Raw genomic sequence first — 20422 nt, forward strand, 5'->3', positions numbered from 1 at the left:
AAAAATACATTCATTCCAGATACAGAAGACTCTAATTTGAGTTTACAACATATTGATTTTTCCACATTTCTCCATCTTTTTCTTTTTCGACGACACATTGGGTTTTCTTTTCCACGTCTATGTAGGAAAGTGGATCCAAAGATGGTTCTTCTTCTTCTCCAGCCCCAGAGCAGATCCAGCGTTTTTCTATGTAACTTTGTTTTTAATGGACGTGAACCTAGAGCTCTGCGTTAACGGCATCAGCCTCTAACTCTGCAGCTGCATCTTCTGGATCTGATTCCCCGCTGCAGCGACTGGGATTGAGGACTAACGTCACCCAGCAGAACTAAACCAGAGAAACTACTGAAAACATGGACATTAAGGATCTTTGGTAGAACATTTGTCTCATTTTGGCCAACGAAAATGAAGACACATTTTAGCAGTTTTTATTTTGTAATCTACATTTTAGTCTCATTTTTATTCGTCTACGATATTACATCATATATTTAATTATCGTCACATGAACAGCATTTTCATTGCGTCTCGTTTTCCTCAGGTGATAAAGGTTTGTTGACGACGATATTTAGTCATAATTTTTGTTGACGAAAGCAACTTTCCGTATAAGTACCGTTATGCACTCGTCTGCAAAACACAACCAGAGTCTCCCGTCTGCAGGTTTTTGGGATGGTTGGGGGTTCAACCATCACAAATATGCTAAATCTACATTTGCAGCTTGGCTCTTTTTTAGATTTACATCAGTGACCAGGGATACGGAGGCGTTGCTGGTATCAGCTGTCTGAAACCTCTTTCCTCCGTGATGGTTTGTGCTCCTCCGTGACCTTTGACCTCCCAGTTCAAAGAAGTCAAGTAGACTTGGCTGTGACGTACACCAGTCCTCTGAAAGTGATCTCCGTAACAATCCTGCCTCCCCCCAGATGTTGGGGTTTAAGAGGCTGAGGGGGGGCACTGTTCTTGAGGCCTCAGGAACCTGTAAACATGACGATGGTGATACGACCGCGTGAGCTGGTTGTCACGGCCGTCCAGTCCTAACTCCATGCTGCTCGGCCCCCCCGACCCCCAGGAAGATGTTTTCCACGTTTCCAGGGCTCCTTAATTTATGACGTCATAATTCTTCGCTGGACTTTGGGATTAAAACAAACAAAAGGAAAGCTTTAAGTTCCCTAAGCATCTAAACGGGGCAACCTGAGCTTGTTAGTTCAGCCTGGCTGAACAGTCCCGGGTTGGTTGGAGGTCAGAACCGGGCCATGGGAAGTTTCAACAAGACAAAACGTGTTTGGGAAGTTTGAAAATTTATCATTACGGTCCGATTGGATGTAGATGAGCATTCCTCCGTTTAGAGCCATGAAGGACAAGTCCTTGTGTGTTATCACCCCCCCCAGGCCTCACTGCTGTTTCCTATTTCAGGGAGTTTATTCAGCTTCCATGTAAGTGGCTCAAGTTAAGAGCATCAGCAACCGAGGCCTGATTGGTACACAAGCAAATACTTCCAGGATCGGGGGTATTGTGCATTTCTCTGCCGGATCAAACGTCCACATTCCTGCGCTCGGTGGAGAAAGAGGTGGCAGATTAAGTGAGATTGCGCCTGTTTTTAGACTGCAGCTTTAAATGGTGCAAGGCTGGATTACCTCCGCTCCGCCAGCGTCACCTGCTCATCTGGGCAGCATCTTTGACGTATCTCTCAGCGCTGCTTCGGTAGCTGGACATCGGGACTCAAGCGCACATCATCCCCGGGGGGGATCAGGATCAGGCTGAGCGGCCTGGAGCCGCCCCGCTCTACTGTTACTGTTATGTAACGCATGTCCTTTTTCAAGATCAGGTGTTTATGTCACACCGTCACTCCTCCTGCTTCCGCCCCCACCTGCTTGAATGAAAGAGATTAGTCTGGGATGGACTTCTGCTCAGAACATCTGCAGTTTAACCAGTTTGTGAATGGCTGCTGTTTTAACTGCAATTAAGTTTTCAGCAAAAAGTAATAATGGAGCACAAATTAGACAAATTAAGTCTTTTAGTTTTGTACTTGAAGTGTGCATAAAGCAGCAGGAAGTTGAGTGGCCACCTAACCCCCTTAATCCTCGCAGAAGTGATGGAAATATTTAAACAGATGCACGATGAGGACTTTTGTAAATGAGTGCAGTTTCACTACAAACATAAAACCTCTCGTGTGTAACGGTACAAGAAAGTCCAGACTCGGCACGTACCTCGGTTTTGAGGTCACGGTTCAGTTCATTTTCGGTACAGCAAGGGAAAAAAACAGCAAAACCAGCTTTTTGATTAATTTTCAACTTTTGCAAATTAGGGTTTATACACTTTCTTATAAAAATGAAACGTTACAAAATAAAAACAATTATAAAAACAGTAATAGAATACTACTTAAATCTATTACCAATAAATAAAATATTCTCAAATTAAACAAAATATAAAGCGTGTGTTTAAAACCTGTGTTCTCAACAACTGAGTCATCGCAGATCCGCCCCCATAAAAACACAGATGACATTAGTTATAGCTTTAGCCCGATCTGAACTACTGGCAAAAGCCTGTGTAATTGCCAAAAGCAGCTGCGTTGACACGATGCTGATTTCTTTCCTCGCAGCAGCGATATTCACATTTGTTTGGCGCCGTTTATGCGTTATGAGGTTTGGCGTGCTGCATGTTGCTGGTGAACAACACTGTTCTCTTCTGATCTACTTGTACTTGTTGTCTTTCACCGGGAAACCCAAGTGTTCCCAAACAGGAGCCTTTAAAGATGAGGGAGGGTCTTCAAGCTCTGGCGTCTTGTTTGCATCAACCATGATGGCTGCTTACTCTTAACTTACTGTTAAATGTTGTACTGTATCCGGATCGGTACACATCTGCCCCGTACCGACGGCCTGTACCGTTACACTCACTAATAATAAGTGAAACTGAAACCCGTCTGCAGGTGGTGGACGGGTGGAACGAGTGTATGCAGATTCATGGGAATCACGTTTATCCAAACAGCATCTTCAAAACAATCCTCTTTGGTGGAAAGAAACAAACTTAAAGGGGACCTATTATGAAAAACAGGTTTTCTCTTGCTTTAACATGTATAAAGTGGTCTCCCCTCAGCCTGCCAACTCAGAGAAGGAGGAAAGCAACCAAATTCTGCAGTGTCTGTACAGCCGCCCGGATGAGCCGTCCAGTGTGATGTGACTTCTACGACCCGTTCAGATTCTGCCCCCTTTCGTTACGTAACCAAAATGTGATTTACATAGGTTGACCTCCGATGCGTGAAACCACACCCACAACTAACTCCACCGGCCGGAGCTTCCGCCATTTTTTCGTAGCGGTGTATCACGTCATTCAGCAGGCCAATCAGCACAGAGCCTCATTATCATAGCCCCGCCCACTCAGAATCCCACATAGATAATGAGGTTAGAGAATGGGAAGATAAAGACATGGTTTAGAGGCTGAATTTCTAATTTATTTAGCAAAAACAATCAAAAGCTTGTTTTTAAGACATTCAAGACCTGTTTAAAATAGGGATTACAGTAGATGCCATAATAGGTCCCCTTTAACATCAAGTTAGATGGCAAACTTTCCTCTAATCTGACATTAACGTGTGTTTTCAATGACACCAGTGTTTAGAGATAAAAGTCCCCATGAACTGGAGAGTTGATGATTCCTGGAGGCAGGAGGATCTGGTGGGTCGGTGGGGCTGGAGCGGCTCCAGCCCCGAGCAGAAGTGCATCTCTGTCCGGCGGCCAGAAGCTCTCCCGCCCGCGGACCGAGCAGAGGCGGTGAACCCGGACCTTGTTGCTGCACAGGCAGCCTCTCAGCCCGGCGGGTGCTCGGTGGCACGTGATGAGCGCCGAGGCTGAACACTGCATCGTGCACAGACGTCAACGACCCGAACAGGCGGAGGGATCCGGATGCGAGTTATGCAACGTCTGGAGGACACATCTGGGTCTGGTTTCACCCGCCCTGCTGCCAGTGAACATGCTCCTCCCTGAACCTCGTCACACAGATCCTCTTTCTCCCACTGATTCAGTCCCGGGCTGGGAGGACCGGGGGAGACGGGGAGGCTGATCTGATGGGACATGGAGAGCCATGACCCCCCCCCCCCCCCCCATCCCGGCTTTAGGCGCTGCAGACTAAACCAGAGCTCGATGCGCTTAGACGTGCAGAAACATCTAGCTGTTGGAAACGGCTTACAAAATAAAACAAATTATGAAGATAGTAATAAAAACATAGAATACTGGTTGAATCTATTACCAAGTCCTCCAATAAATAAAATATTCTCAAATTAAACAAAATATAAAACTTGTTTTAAAATCTGTGTTTTCAACAACTGAGTGGTTGCAGATCTGCCCCCATAAAAACACAGATGACATTAGTTATGAAAACCTCTGCTCTGTCCAGCTGGCCTTCAGCAGGAGACTCCCCCCTCATGATCCAGGTCCAGGTTTCTTCCTCCTAAAGGGGAGTTTTTCTTGCCACTGTTTGGCTTAAGGTTTTTCTCCCACTAGGGGAGTTTTTACCTGCCAGTTTATATTATGTTTATGTAATAATTGCTCTGGGTTCATGTTCTGGTCTCTGGAAAGATCCTAGAGACAACTTCTGTTGTAATAGATGCTATATGAATAATATTGAATTGAACTGTTGGTCTGTAGAGTCTAAGCGAGACATTTTGAACCATCTCAGCAAGCGTTACTAAATGTTTAGTTGCAGCACAGATGATGATGATGAACTGATGATGAACTGATGACTGCGGTCACCAGGTCATGTCACGTCCTCTCCATGTGACGGCTCAGAGGGCTGAAACGTGACGAGCAGCCGCCAGCATTCACAGAGTCGTTGTTTCCAGGAGCATTTTGGGTCTGCTGACCCGAGTGGTGCACGGGTGACCCACAATCCCTCGCTGACCAGAGGAATAACATCCAACTCTCCCCTTCTCTCCTCAGGCGTGGTTCGGCGAGAAGTTCGACGCCCCCCTGATGAGCCCCAGGAGCCCCCGCAGCCCGCTGGCGCAGCGGCACGGCCCCGGCCTGGCCGACGTCTTCCAGTACGACCAGTGGCTGGCGGTGCGACACGAGGCCACGCTGGTGCCCATGCAGGAGGACCTGGCGCTCTGGCTCTCCGCCATGCTGGGTAGGTGCACGCGTCCAGCTCACCTGGCACTCGAGGTGCTTTCATCAATGAAAATTATGACTAAATATCGTCGTCAAGGAATAAATATATAATGCAATATCGTAGAGGAATATAAACAAGACTAAAATGTAGATTACAAAATAAAAGCTCTGCTAAAATGTGTCTTCATTTTCGTTGACCAAAATGAGACAAATGTTCTACCAAAGATCGTTAATGTCCATGTTTTCAGTAGTTTCTCTGGTTTAGTTCTGCTGGTGACGTTGGTCCTCAATCCCAGTCGCTGCAGCGGGGAATCAGATCCAGAAGAAGCAGCTGCAGAATTAGAGGCTGATGCCGTTAACGCAGAGCTCTAGGTTCACGTTATTAAAAACAAAGTTACATAGAGAAACGCGGGGATCTGCTCTGGGGCTGGAGGAGAAGAAGAAGAAGAAGAAGAAGAACCATCTTTGGATACACTTTCCTACATAGATGTGGAAAAGAAAACCCAATGTGTCGTCGAGAAAGATGGGGAGAAATGCGGAAAAATAAATATGTTGTAAACTAAAATTAGAGTCTTCTGTATCTGGAATGAATGTATTCTTGAGTGTATAAGGTAACAATGGCCACGGTTACATGATGTTTTTTAATTCAGAATTAATAATTCCGAATTAAACTATTTTCCTTCGAGTTTACATGGAAATAGTAATTCTGAATTGAGGTTTACATGGAAAACACGTTTGATCGGCTTTATCCAATTCCTCTTAAGGTCTGGGGGTTGAGAAGGTTCTGATTGGATAGGGGGGCGGACCGGAAGTTACGTCTACCGGAAGAAAAACTAACTTAACTGCTGCAACTTTGAAAAGCTCACAATTCTAATGTTTTTTGCCATCTTTTCTTTTAAAGGAGCTGTATGTAAGAGCAATAATAAAACGAATCATAAAATGACCCCGATATGTCAACAGACATTTAAAAATCATGTTCATTTCAAATACTAATGTCACTGACAACAGCACTCAAGCCAGGATATTCCAGTTTAAAAAGAGGAGTTGCAGCCCTCAACTGATGTTTATGTTGTCATTTTTTGTTTTGGCCTGAAGCTCCACCCTCCACCTATCTCCCAATCACCAAGTCAGTATTGTTTCTGAAGCTTCACCCTCCACCTATCTCCCAATCACCAAGTCAGTATTGTTTCTGAAGCTCCACCCTCCACCTATCTCCCAATCACCAAGTCAGTATTGTTTCTGAAGCTCCACCCTCCACCTATCTCCCAATCACCAAGTCAGTATTGTTTCTGAAGCTCCACCCTCCACCTATCTCCCAATCACCAAGTCAGTATTGTTTCTGAAGCTCCACCCTCCACCTATCTCCCAATCACCAAGTCAGTATTGTTTCGGCATCCGGGTTGCCAGCTCGGCTCTAATTATGGCAGCCATGGCAGCCTACGTTCCTGCTGCATTCTGCAGCCTACCTGGCAACCTCTGGTCAGGGGGAGGAGGGGGAGGGTACACGCCGCTCAACAATATTTTGAAAGTGACTGCAGTACCAGTTTTGGACATTTCTTACAGACGGCTCCTTTAATTATTTCCAGGTCCTCTAAGCTATTTATTAAATAAATCCTCTCTGCTCTTGACGTTTATTGTGTGCTGCCATCTTGAAACTTTGTTTGAAAACAATCCCAGCGTGGAGTAAAAGCGTCATGGAGACAGACGGGCGAGGGTATGAGCAGCGCAGAAAGACCGGAATTAATTTAAAGAGGAATGAGTGGATACATGATCGCGGAATTAATCTATTCGGATTTAAAATCGGAATAAACCAGCCACTTACGTCAGTTTTTATAGGTTAAGGATTTAATTTTAATTCTGAATTAAAAAGTAATCAAACTTCTCATGTAAACACACTCGATAACATAAAAATAAGAGAACCTTGTTAGAATTGTAAAATGGGTTTGGCTAAATACAATCTTTGACTAAAACTAGACTAAAAAGGACAATTCTGGCTAAAATTAGACTAAAATTAGACTTTTAGTCGACTGAAACTTGACACGACTAAAAGGAGAATGAACGTGACTAAAACTAAAATAATAGCTTGACCCAAAGACTAACCTAAAGGCTGCCAAAAACACCAGTACCTGCCCCCAGGACTCTCCTACCAGGTTCACGTGTGAGGGTGTGTGTCCCCCGGGCCAGGAAACCGGCGTGTAATTGGACTTTAATGCTGCCTTTTGCAGCCGGCTCTCAGGAAACCACAGAAAGGAGGAGTGGAACCAAATCCTCCATTTCACCCGTCCCTGCCTTTTATCCAGACATCTATTGTCCCTGGGCTCACAACGGAGCAGCGAGGAAACGGGAGCCAAGCAGAAACTGACTCTATTGTCTGCTGCTGAAACTGTTTTCCTAAGCGTATTCATGAGGAATGAGGGCAGGTAGTCACCGTGAGGCCCCCGTGACCACCGTGACCCGCACCCCACATCTCCGCTTCAAATCTACTCCGGTCGTCAATCTTCAGAGCGGATGCTGCGGTGGATGAAGTTTCAGGCCTCTGGGGGGGGGGGTCGGCCTCTCTTCTAGGCCGGGCGGGTCAGCGGTCTCCAGGGAAACCCTCAGGCTGTGATTTACAGTCAGGGGGGGGTCATGGGAGAACCATAAACCCCTGAGATACAGATGATGCTCCCGTGGCATCCTTGTGTCAGTGAGAGAGTTTTAATAAAGACAAACATCACACCGAGGCTTCGTAAAGCTCCAGACCTGTTTATCATTCAGGGGTTGTTCCTGTCTTCCAGGAGAGGAGGTCCGGGCCGAGTTCTTCATGGAGGAGCTGAACAACGGCGTGAAGCTGTGCCGGCTCATCGGCGTGCTGCAGGAGAAGGTGGCCCAGAACTGCCCCGCCGCTCTCAGCAAGGTGAGCGGGAGGTTTCAACTTTGCTGCGGGCGGCTAAAAAAAACACTGCGGGATCGGCATGTAGTCTAGCGACAAAATGGAAATCAATGACGTGGAAAAGAACCTCAAACAAGGTCTTTACAAAACAAAGACAAAGCAAGGCAAGTCAGATATTTGGAGAAACGTTGTTTAGTGTCTGTGGATCATCTTGGAAGAGACGCAGGGATTGGGACCTCAGTCAGTCAGCAACATTCTCTTCCTCTACAGCAATGTAATGGCCAAGCGATTAATTTGTTAAATTAATTCATTTCATTCATTAACTTTGTTATTTATTAGTGTTATTTGAGCCACTCACAGCCTACTCTTGTTGCTATAACCTCAATCACATAATTGATGCGTGCGCGAAAGGTGAAATAGCTTGTGCGATGATTTTTTTTTTTTTTACCGTAATTTTTTTCAATTTTTTTTAATTTGTAATGTTTATTTAACAGGGACGATACATACAACATTGTCACAAAGAATGAAAAATGTGATGCATACAAGACGTCTAGCTTCAGCTAATTTGCAGTCTTTGTCCCTGGTCAGGCAAAAGAAGGATAAAAGATACTGAATACAATAATACAAATACAGTGAATAATGCAGTGAACAGATATCATAAACAAATAAACACAGCTCAAACCTTAGTAAAATACTGTATTGACAGTGACTTGAGAGAAGTTAATGTTCGCATTTCTGCTGCTGCTTAAGCCAATGTTTAGCTTTGGCACTAAATATCCTTAATTCTGTTTGGGATTTTATTTCTGGTGGTAGAGAATTCCATAGGTGTGTACCCAGCACTGAAAGGGATGACTGACCAAATGTTGTCCTGCATCTTCTAATTTTACAATTTTGGTTGCTCAATGACAATGATGCATCTAACTTTCAGTCAGGTGCCTATGAACTGTCAATTATCCATCAAGCTCCACAATGATCATGTTAACATTAAATCAGATGGATTTGTCTGGGACATTTCTCTTGCGGGACAGGAGAAGACACTAAATCAATGCATCTCTATTATTGTGCGGCATGAATTCTGAGTTTTGCGGATGCGAGCGGGAGTGTAGCACACATGTTGCGGGCAGTAATGGTCAGAAATGCAGCAGGAGCGGGATGAAGAGAACAGTCCCGCGCAGGGCTCTAGTCCGCAGCCCAGATCCAGACCCACCAGTACTGAGCGGGACCACCGGGCTTCCTGTGGGGCGTCCCAGTTCCTGAGCGTGTGATGGGGCTGATGCAGGATCCTGTTGGGCTTATGAAGCATGTTAATGTTGTTTTATTGGTCTAAGCGTTTATCCCCCAGGTATCACGCAGGCCGCCCAGGCGGATCTGTTGTTCTGGCTGCTTTTACTGCCGTCTCTGTCTGCGGTGGAGTGAACGTGGTCCAGGCAGAGTGGGAGCTCGTAAATGCTTTGTTTCCCGTAAAACAGGGTGAACCTGTACAGCTCGTCTGATCGCCTCCAGAGAGACTCTGAACTTTCCTCAGCAGTTTGATCAAAGCTCGTAAAACCTCCCCAACAAACGAGCCGCTTTAGTCTCACGTGAACTTTCTTTTAAAACTGATATTAAACTCTGTTTGTTTTTGTTTTGTTTGTCTGTCTGTTTCCTCCCGGCAGCTCTTCCCCATGAGGAAGGTTTCCTGCAAGCGCGACGCCTCCCCAGGCTCCTTCTTTGCTCGAGACAACACGGCCAACTTCCTGTCCTGGTGTCGCCATGTGGGCGTGGAGGAGACGTACCTGTTTGAGTCGGAGGGCCTCGGTAACTGCCTCCCACCCCCCACCCCTCCTCTTCCTCCTCCTTCTCCTCCTCCTCTTACCTCTCTCTCTGGTTCAGTCAGACGTGTCTGGACCGTCCAGGTCCAAAACGGACAACATTAGTCTGTTTCTGCAGAAGTGACCCGAGCATCACGTCTCTGAATCCGACCTGTCGAGTCTCGGCACTAAAACTCAGTAACTCGTTAAAGTTCCACGGCTGATAATCTTCCTGATGAGCCCATAATTACTGGGAAGCAGGAAAGGTCAAAGGTCAGGGCCCGTTTGAGGGGGACGCTCATAATCAGTCAGACTTTAGAGTTTAAAACTTTAACTTAATAACACAAGTCTGAATGTCACTGGTGACTTTCCAGACCCATCATCTATCCATCTATCCATCTATCCATCCCTCCCTCCATTCCTCCACCACCCGGGCAGCAGACGAGTCTCAGCTGGAAGCTCCTAATGCAGCAGATCTGGGTTCAGAGTCTGCAGCTAAGCTGCTCTTCTGGGGGGTTTAGTGAGACCTCATGAGATGAGATGTTCAATCACTCTGAGTACTCTCCGTATGCGATCACTTCATCACAATTAACGGCTTTCCAAAACCCGATTTGAGACAACTTAGCAGGAAAGCCCAGCAACTTCTGCTCAGTAATTGTGGAATTAAACCTTCTTTGTTTTTCCTCCTGAACATGAATCTCCAACTTTACCTCCGTTACGTGCTCATGATGAGGTCAGATCTGACCGTTGTTAAAATGTGGAGTCTTGTCCTTCTGAGCCGTCGGGACGCTGCTTGTCCAGAACCAGCTGCTGGTCCTGCTGGGTTTGGGCTGATGGTTGTGGTTTCTCTCTCCAGTTCTGCACAAGGAGCCCCGGCAGGTCTGCCTCTGTCTGCTGGAGATCGGCCGCATCGTCTCCAAGTAAGGCCCAATCCCAATACACCCCCTACTTTTCTTCACTAGCCCTCCCTCACTACCACTACCCCTAAAAAAGAAGGGACAGATTTTAGGGCACTTGAAATCTTCCCAGGGCTCTGTCCCAATACTCCCACTACTCCTACTTTCAGCACCACCACTAAAATCAGGAAGCGGAGAGCCAAAAGCTGTTTTAATTTCAGCTGTAGCGCTGTTAATATGGCACTTAAGTTTTAATATTTTTTCAGGCGTAAAAGTAACCGTTAAGATCCCCAACCTGGGCTCAGTTTATCCAAATAACGCCTGTTATGAAATTTTGATCTGATGTTTTCGGCGATGAGACCGGGGCGCAGCAGCAGCAGCAGCGAAAGCAGCCGTAGTACAGACGTGATCGCCAGGTCAACCTGCGCCGTCGTCCCGGGGGAGAAACCTGCAGCTCTGTGGAGAATTACAGCTGGCTGAAATAAATCATTTAGGAAGATAAATGTTGGTTTAATAGATGAAATCTAACAGATGTAGCTACGCCTGTTAAGAAATTTGCTCCGAAAATTTCGGGATTTATGGTTCCGCGTTAAATCGACGCAGAGCCTACGGCGTAGGGTACGGTGTGCGTCGCCGCGTAACCTACGCCGTAGGCTCTGCGTTGGTGTAACCCGGAACCATAAATCAGCCTTTATTCTGGCGAGGTTGCAACAACGGGCAAACAAGTGATTATGTACATTCACTGAGTGAATATTATGAAAGTAAAATATATATTTCTCGCTTGAAATTTAATCAAAACGCATTTTTATGCAGAAACTAACTCAAAATATTGATTTTATTCACTAAAAAATAAGAAGTGTCCGCCATGTTTTGTTTTTTTTTATTCAGTCCGCAAATGATGACGAAAAGCATTCTGGGAAATGTTTTTGTCCCTAGATCAGCTAGTCGGCATCCGAAAACACTTGATCCGTAGGGACAGATCCATAGCCACTACACTACTTTTCTTCACTACCCCTAGGTGGAAAGAGGAATTGGGACACCACTACCCTCACGGGAACGCGCAAAATTTAGGGGTAGGGATGAAAACTAGGGGTAGGGGGAGTATTGGGACAGGCCCTTTGTCTCCCCACGTGCAGGCGCCGCTGGGTCGGCCCTGGCTGACCCGGACTCTTGTGCTCAGGTACGGCGTGGAGCCCCCCGTGCTGGTAAAGCTGGAGAAGGAGATCGAGCTGGAGGAGACCCTGCTGATGACGGAGCCGCCCCGCGTGGCGGTGAAGACCTTCAGCGTGTGCTGCCAGCACGGCTGCCTGTACCAGCCCGGGGTGAGTGCAGCGGGGTCATGTGACCTGACGTCAGACGTACACACTCCTAGATGGTCGGCTCTGCAGCCGGCATTGATTTTGGGGGGTTGAAGTTCTGGTTCAATCTTTTCATCTTTAATTTATTCCGGCTCAACAAGCCATAACGCTGTCGGGCTGATTTCTTTTCTAACCACGGGAAGCAGCTGTGCTAAAAATAGCTCCAGTCACTGAAGTGGAAGTTGGTTTGGATATAAACGGCCGTCATTCAGGCGTATCTGCTCTTCAGTAAAAGCTGCTCTGCATTGTGGGTGCCGATGACTTTGGATCAGTGTGTCCTTGTCGTGATGGAGAGGGGATACTTGAACCTGAACCCTATCTTCTGAGCGTTAGTATGGAGAAACATCTCTGGATGCTGGAGTCTGATATAAACTAAGTCATGTTAGTTGAGCCAGGGGAAAAGACTCGGCATCCTCTCTGCCATCAGCTGCTCGTTTCCATGGTAGCGGCAGGAACACTGGTCAGTGAGCGGGCCGATGTTAGCAAGCAGGTAGATGGAACGAGCGTGTATCTACTGCACGATTATTGTTAAATTATGGTTTTGAGCAGATGTATGTACATGTGGATATGAGTTTGTGTCCTGGAGGCGTGGTCTCGTGATGGGAGAGGTGGATTACTCTGGATGTAAGCTTCTAGAAATGAATCCAGCCGCTAGGGACCATTGATGGACATGACGTGAAAAGAACTTGCTTTACTTTGCCCCATGCGAGTGTTTTTATTTTATTGTGTTTTGTTGTGTTGTGCAGGAGCAGAACATGGATGAGCCGCCCTGCAACTGCTCCAACAGGGTCTCCATCGAGTACCTGTCCGAGGGACGATATAGGCTGGGAGACAAGACCATCTTCATCCGGGTGAGAACACGCACTCTCACCCTCACACACTCACACTCACACTAGACCACAGCTGAGAGCGTTTACTAGGTTGGCTCTGAACTAGGCCAAAACATGTCATTTCCCTTCGAGGGGAACAAAGTCATGGGAATTGTGTTGGCTCAGTTCGACTCTAGTGATGTCAGAACCGTTCGTAGTCCCGGTTTTACTTCTACTAGGTGAGCCAGGTCGGTTCTGTGAACACAGCTGTAATTAAAGTTGCTTTCGTCAACAGAAATGATGACTAAATATCGCCGTCAACGAACCTTTATTACCTGAGGAAAATGAGACGAGATGCAACGAAAATACTGGTCATGTGACGACAACGATAATTAAATATATAATGCAATATCGTAGAGGAATGAAAACGAGACTAAAATGTAGATTACAAAATAAAAACTATGTTATAATGTAATAACAAAGATCCTTTTATATACATTTTTTTAAGTTGTTTCCTCTGGTTTAGTCTTTAGTTCTTTGGATACACTTTCCTACATAGACATGGAAAAGAAAACCAAATGTATTGTCGAAAAAGATGTGGAGAAATAAATATGTTGCAAACTCAAATTAGAGTTTTCTGTATCTGGAATAAATGTATTCTTGAGTCTATAAGGAAACAATAATATAATATTAAGATAACCTTGTTTGAATTGTAAAATGGGTTTGGCTAAATACAATCTTTGACTAAAACTAGACTAAAATGGTCCTGGACAATTCTGACTAAAATAAGACTAAAATGTTCAGACTTTTAGTCGACTGAAACTTGACACGACTAAAAGGAGAACGAACGTGACTAAAACTAATAAAAACTAAAATGATAGCTTGACCCAAAGACTAGACTAAAACTAGAATTGAAAAAGACTGCCAAAGACAACACAAGTCAGGGGAATTGTGTCGACTGTGTTCTTTAATCTCAGGACCGACTCTGATGTCAGAACTGTCCGTACTCCCGTTTGTACATCTACTAGGTGAGCGGGGCTGGTTCTGTGAACACAGCTGTAATGGGTGTTTGTGTGAACGCCCGTAATCCCGTTAGCCCGTAGTGGCGGGTTGCGATTACATCACGATTACGCTGCTATTCGCGGCAGGGGCAGACGGGTTAAGCCGTAACCACGGTTATTCCTGGACGTTACGAGAGTGTGGTTGACGTTTGACTGTCTAAATCTGGATCTGCGTGTCCCCCCCCCAGATGCTTCATGGGAAACACGTGATGGTGCGCGTGGGCGGCGGCTGGGACACCCTGCGTGGCTTCCTGACCAAGTACGACCCGCTGAGGGTGCTGCAGTTCACCACGCTGGAGCAGAAGATCCTGGCCTTCCAGAAGGGCCCGCCGGGGCTGGGGGGTCACCACGGCAACGCAGCGCCACCCCCCCCGCCGGACATGGACCCTCTCACCGCCGTCAACGACCTCATCTCCTCCTCCTCCTCGGCCTCCTCCTCCAGCTGCTCCTCGTCCTCCTCGTCTGCGCCCGGCGCCGGTCCGCCGGGTCGCCCGTACACCCCCTCCCCCGCCTGCACCCCCCCGCCCCCCAGGAAGGGTTCTGTGCCAAAGAAGCTCCTCCAAACGGCCCCCCCATCCCCCTCCCCCCGGAAGCCCACCCAGCTCCCCATAACCCCCTCCAGCAGGGCTCCCGGCTCCCAGCCCTCCACGCCCCTGGGGGGCGCCGGTGCCGGCGGGCCCAGCCCGGGGGGGCAGCGGAGAGTCCTGACCCCGTCAGCAGCTCCGGCTAGAAACCCCCCCTCCAGAGCCAAGCTCCGGCCGCAGGGCGCCCCCCCCCAGCCCCGGAGCCCCGTCTGCCCCGAGCCCTCGTCCAAGTGCCCCAAGCCCTCCAGCCCCTGCACCTCCCCCCCCGCCGCCGCCCGCCTGGCCCGCCCCGCCGCCGCCGCAGCAGAACCAGCCCCCGCCTCTAAGGATACCCGCCCCCCCACGGGCGCCAGCCAGCGCCCCCGCCTGGCGCAGCGCCGCCCCGGCTCCCCGGCCTCGCGCCTGCGCCTGGAGGCGGCCAGGCGGGCCAGGGCGGCCACCAGGGGCGTGACCACGCCAACGCCCAGAGCGGGGGCCGCCGCAGCCGCCCCGCTGCCCCGGAACCCCCCGCCCAGCTCACGGACAGCCCCCCCAGCCCTGACCAGACCTGCCGGCCCCCCCAAGGAGGCTGCAGCCAGAGCCAAGGTGGCAGCGCCGAGCAGAGCTGCCGCTCCGCAGGGCGGTGCCCCCATCGCTGGGCGGGTCCCAGCAGTGAGCACCACCGCCAACCCCACTAAAGCCAATCAGAGAACACCGGCCGCAGCTCAGAGGGCGGGGCGGAGACAAGCAGCCGCCGGTAACCCGGGCAACGCCAAGGCCTCCTCAAAACCCGGACCAGGTCCAGCCGGAGCCCTGCAGAAAGGCAGCACCCCCACCCTTGCCGCCGCCACCAAGAAGCTCCCCCCCGTCCACGGCAAGACGGAGGACTCTTACTTTGAGATGAACTGTGGGAGGAAGCTGAAGACGTAACGGCGGTTTCTGAAGCCTCTCATCACAAGACAGCACTTCCAGCCGTGACTCTTCAGATACCAGGACTCCTCCTCCTCCCGCCGCTCGCCATCTCTGACCAGCGCTGGTCTGTAACTCTGTGTTTCTGTATTTAATAGTCTCTAGATGTTTCTAATCCAGTGGCTTCAGAGATGTTCGTGACCCAGCAATCTCTCCAGAGATGCTCGAACAGAACTAACAATAAATTTGCACAATGTTTATTTTATTCCTCTCGATCTCAGTGACTTTATCAGACGTCGCAGACAGGTTTTACACCGTCAAGGCTCGAGTTTTGTAGAAAAATCATGTTTCAATACTAACCTCAACTGTTTTTAAGTGGTGGATGTCGTGATGACCCGGCGGCGTCTCCAGCAGGTTACCAAAGTTGTGAGCAGGGACAGGAATCTGTGTCTTTTCCCAGTGAGATCCAGTGTTCCACTGGTTTGGTTGGTGGGGGGTTGGAGTCGCTGTGCAGTCCTCCCTGTTGTGTGCCTTCACCAGTAACCCCTGGTTTCTGAGCGGCGTGAGAATGTATCACATGACCGAGGGCGATGGCGTTGTTACTGATGGAACTTGCACAGTGCGAACAAGCACTCATGACTCATGAAACTACTGATCAGACGCCTCCTTTTCTCTCCACCTGAAAACGCTCAAGGCCGACGTTATCGTAGAGCAGAGTCTGCTTGCTACAAACTACTTTTTTATGTGTTTTTTTTTGTGCGTAATAAAAGTCTAGTTTTCTATGTGGTGCCGTCCGTGCGTCTGTGGATATTAGACCTTTTTTTCATGTTGGGCACTTTACAGAAATGTGTTTGTCACAGTTTGAATGTTTGATTGTCCCTTCTTCCTACTACTTTTGTCATTCTGATTATTAAATGTACAAATTGTTTTAAAATCAACTCAATCGTGGTGTTTTATTGCTGTCGAATATATTCACTAAATACTGAAAAATACCATTTGCAGGACTGAAGCTGAAATCTGTTCATTAATATGAAGTGGTTAGTTTGTGAAGGTAATCTCACATCTGTGCTGCACCGACCTCTAGTGGTGGCAATACAGTACTGCAGTTTCACTTGTATAGAACGGAAAGGTTTGCACTGAAAAGGTTTTTATAAATATTTTATATATGAAAGATTTTTATATACAGTACTCGAGTTGTAAAAATAAATCAGGGGGGATGGTGGATTTTATCATATGGGGACAGATAATTTGTGCTGATTACAAATAATATAATATATTACAAATAATAGCAGTGACCAAAACACCTGCAGAAATACTGCAGGAATGACATAGCAGCAGTTAAATGCAGCCTTCTGTAAGCTTTAAATATCCACTGGGCTTACATCAAATACATCAAACACAACAATAAAAAACACTTTTCTGAACTTATCAATATGACTCTGTCCTTCACAGGATAAGTAAAATGGATCACTGCAAAAACTCTAAATCTTAACAAGAATATTTCTTATTTCTAGTTAAAATGTCTCATTTTAGTAAAAAAAATCTCATTTCACTTAAAACAAGACTCATCACTGGAAAAAACAACAATTTTCACCTGTTTCAAGTAGATTTTCACTTGAAATAAGTAGAAAAATCTGCCAGTGGAACAAGATTTTTTTGCTTGTAATAAGATAAATATTGTCCCACTGGCAGATTTTCCTACTTATTGCAAGTGAAAATTTACTTGAAACAGGTGAAAATTGTCAAATAAGTTATTTTTCTGGTGTTATTTTTCTGGTCATGACTCTAAATGTTGAAATAGCAGTAGAACCACATTCATTGATGAAATGACATAAGGGATGGAAAGGGGGGATGGCAGTTTTACAGGGGGGGTGATTTGGACCGTTTTTATTTCAGGGGGGATGCCACACCCCCTCAACTCCAGTACTGTGTGTGTGTGTGTATATATGTGTATATATATATATATATATACACCTTACACATGGACAAGTCTCTGAAGGCATCATTCACTTTGTAATTACAGTAATCTCTTCAAACAGCAGTAAACATCCCAACTTCCTCTTTTAGGGAATGACGAGGTGGATCATTCGTGTTTATTGTCTTAACAAATACAAAGTCTCTTTGTACTGTACTCTCTGTCCTTCCTCTTCATGTCCACACAAACTCATCCTCACTCCACTTAGTGTATGTCCAAGATAAATATTAGAGCAGCTGGTCTAAAAACATACAACTCTGAGGTGTTCCTGGCGTGTTTCTTTACTTTACAAAACAATCAGAGCTTAGTTAGGTCTGGATTTATGCTGCTTATCTTTGTCATTACTGGGGGGTTCATGCATCAGCTGGTGAATCCAGGCCTGTAGCTTAGATCCATGTCTGTGTCAATGAACCACTGTAACAAAGACTTGCTTTGTACCTCTTTCTCCTAAAGGATGGAGTATCTAAGATAGAAGTACTTCTGTGCTCAGACATCTGAAGCCTACAACACACTCAGCCTGTTCAGGGGTTCGGTTCAGTACAACAGACCATAATTTGAGTTCATATCAAAAGCTGCAAACTATATTAATAGAAGTGTATCGTGCTGGTGTTTGGCACATTTCTGTAGGAGTACCAGTGCCAGTGCTACTCAAAATGTGGAGCCAGGACCACTGCAGCCAGCTGATTGGTCCACAACCATCATCTCTTCCATGTGACATGAAGGAAAAACACGAGAACCACAATTTTGTAGTGTTTTCTCAATTCAAGCTGGGCTTCTTTTAGCTGAGAAAGAATGAAATGAGCTGAGCGTTTTCCACTGTTCTTCCTCACCTGCAGACATGACCTTGCACGGGTGTGATGTCACACCTGGCTGTAGCACCCAATGGGAATGGGTTGGCAACAACCCCACCAAGTCTTTTATGCTTATTATTATACAACATTAATCCCAGAACATTGGTGCTTCACTGCTGCAGCTTCAGTGTTTCCTGGCGTAAAATCATGGAACTGGGGGAGCGCGTTTGGATTCAGCCCTATTGGAGGGCTTTCAAGCATGAAACTTCCTGTTTCAGGTCGTAACAACTCAATCGGATTTAAGTCCAAACTTTAACTAGGCCACTTTAAATCCCTCAAGTCCGTAAAGGGGACCTATTATGGCATCTAATCCCTATTTTAAACAGGCCTTGAAAGTCTTAAAAACAAGGTTTTGATTGTTTTTGCTAAATAAATTAGAAATTCAGCCTCTGCAAGACAGCAAGAAAAAACTTGTTTTTCATAATAGATCCCCTTTAAACTCAACCCCAGTTTACCTGAAAATAAGGTCACAAACTGTGGGTGGACATTCTCCTTCAGGAATTCCTACTGGAGAGCAAAAGTCGTGGTCCCATCAAGGGACCCGCAGCAGCCCGGCGGACCCAGACCACCACCCCACGCCGCCGTGTTTCACCGTTAGTAAGAGGGTTTGGTCTCTCTCATTGCTGATTCATGAACTCTGACCTTAACCGAGGCTGGTGAGGTCTGGAGGTCTTCAGATGTTGTTCTGGGTTCCTTCATGACCTCCTGGATGAGTTGCTGATGTGCTCTAGACTAGTTTTGGTAAACATCAACACAACCTCATGTGTCTTTCCAACAGGGCAATGATCAGAAATAAATATATATACAGTGGGGCAAAAAACTATTTAGTCAGACACCAGTTGTGCAACTTCACCCACTTAAAAATATGAGAGAGGCCTGTAATTGTCTGATTTTTAAAGAATTATAAATTATAGTGGAAAAAAATATTTGGTCAATAACAAAAGTTCACCTCAATACCTTTGTTGGCAATGACAGGCCAAGGTTTTCTGTAAGTCTTCACAAGGTTTTCACACACCGTCTCTGGTATTTTGGTCCGTTCCTCCATGCAGATCTCCTCTAGAGCAGTGATGTTTTGGGGCTGTCGCTGGGCACGGACTTTCAGCTCCCTCCAAAGATTCTCGATGGGGTTGAGATCTGGAGACTGGCTAGGCCACTTCAAGACCTTGAATGTTACTTACAAAGCCACTCCTTCGTTGGCTGGGCGATGTGTTTGGGATCATTGTCCTGCTGAAAGACCCGGCCACGTTTCATCTTCAATGCCCTGCTGATGGCTGAGGTTTTCACTCAAAATCTCACGTTACATGGCCCCATTCATTCTTTCCCTACATGAATCAGTCGTCCTGGTCCCTTTGCAGAAAAACATCCTAAAAGCACGATGTTTCCACCCCCGTGCTTCACAGTAGGTTTGGTGTTCTTTGGATACAACTCAGCTTTCTTTCTCCTCCAAACACGACAAGTTGTGTTTCTACCAAAAAGTTCTATTCTGGTTTCATCTGACCATATAACATTCTCCCAGTTCTCTTCTGCATCATCCAAATGCTCTCTAGCAAACTTCAGACCTGGACATGTACTGGTTTCAGCAGGGGGACACTTCTGGCACTGCAGGATCCCTGGCGGCGTAGTGTGTTACTGATGGTAGTCATGGTTACTCTGGTCTCAGCTCCCTGCAGGTCATTAACTAGTTCCCCGTGTGGTTCTGGGATTTTTACTCACCGTTCTTGTGATCATTTTTACCACGGGGGGAGATCTTGCATGGAGCTCCAGATGGAGGGAGATTATCAGTGTGTCTTCCATTTTCTAATAATTGCTCCTACAGTTGATTTCTTCACACCGAGCTGTTATCTATTGCAGATTCAGTCTTCCCAGCCTGGTGCAGGTCTACAATTTAGTTTCTCACGTCCTTTGACAGCTCTTTGGTCTTGGCCATAAGGGAGTTTGGAGTGTGACTGTTTGAGGTTGTGGACAGATGTCTTTTATACTGATAACCAGTTAAAACTGGTGTCATTAATACAGGTAATGAGTGGAGGACAGAGGAGCCTCTTAAAGAAGAAGTTACAGGTCTGTGAAAGCCAGAAATCTTGCTTGTTTGTAGGTGACCAAATACTTATTTTACAGAGGAATTTACCAATTAATTCAGTAAAAATCCTACAATGTGATTTGCTGGATTCTTTCCCCCCATTCTGTCTCTCATAGTTGAAGTGAACCAATGAGGAAAATTACAGGCCTCTCTCCTTTTTAAGTGGGAGAACTT

General features: G+C 46.6%; 1 protein-coding gene across 1 annotated transcript in view; it reads left to right on the forward strand.

The window, feature by feature from the left end:
• The window catches only part of gas2l3 (growth arrest-specific 2 like 3), a 32432-nt gene extending 17066 nt beyond the window's left edge, over positions 1-15366 (forward strand). The window contains exons 3-9 of the mRNA XM_061714612.1: positions 4920-5106; positions 7865-7983; positions 9615-9756; positions 10606-10669; positions 11826-11967; positions 12750-12854; positions 14062-15366. Of these exons, the coding sequence (XP_061570596.1) occupies positions 4920-5106; positions 7865-7983; positions 9615-9756; positions 10606-10669; positions 11826-11967; positions 12750-12854; positions 14062-15366 (2064 nt within the window). The remainder of the gene's footprint in view (positions 1-4919; positions 5107-7864; positions 7984-9614; positions 9757-10605; positions 10670-11825; positions 11968-12749; positions 12855-14061) is intronic.
• Positions 15367-20422: the final 5056 nt, after the last annotated feature.

This window comes from Cololabis saira, chromosome 23, assembly GCF_033807715.1.
Source record: "Cololabis saira isolate AMF1-May2022 chromosome 23, fColSai1.1, whole genome shotgun sequence".
Taxonomy (NCBI): domain Eukaryota; kingdom Metazoa; phylum Chordata; class Actinopteri; order Beloniformes; family Belonidae; genus Cololabis; species Cololabis saira.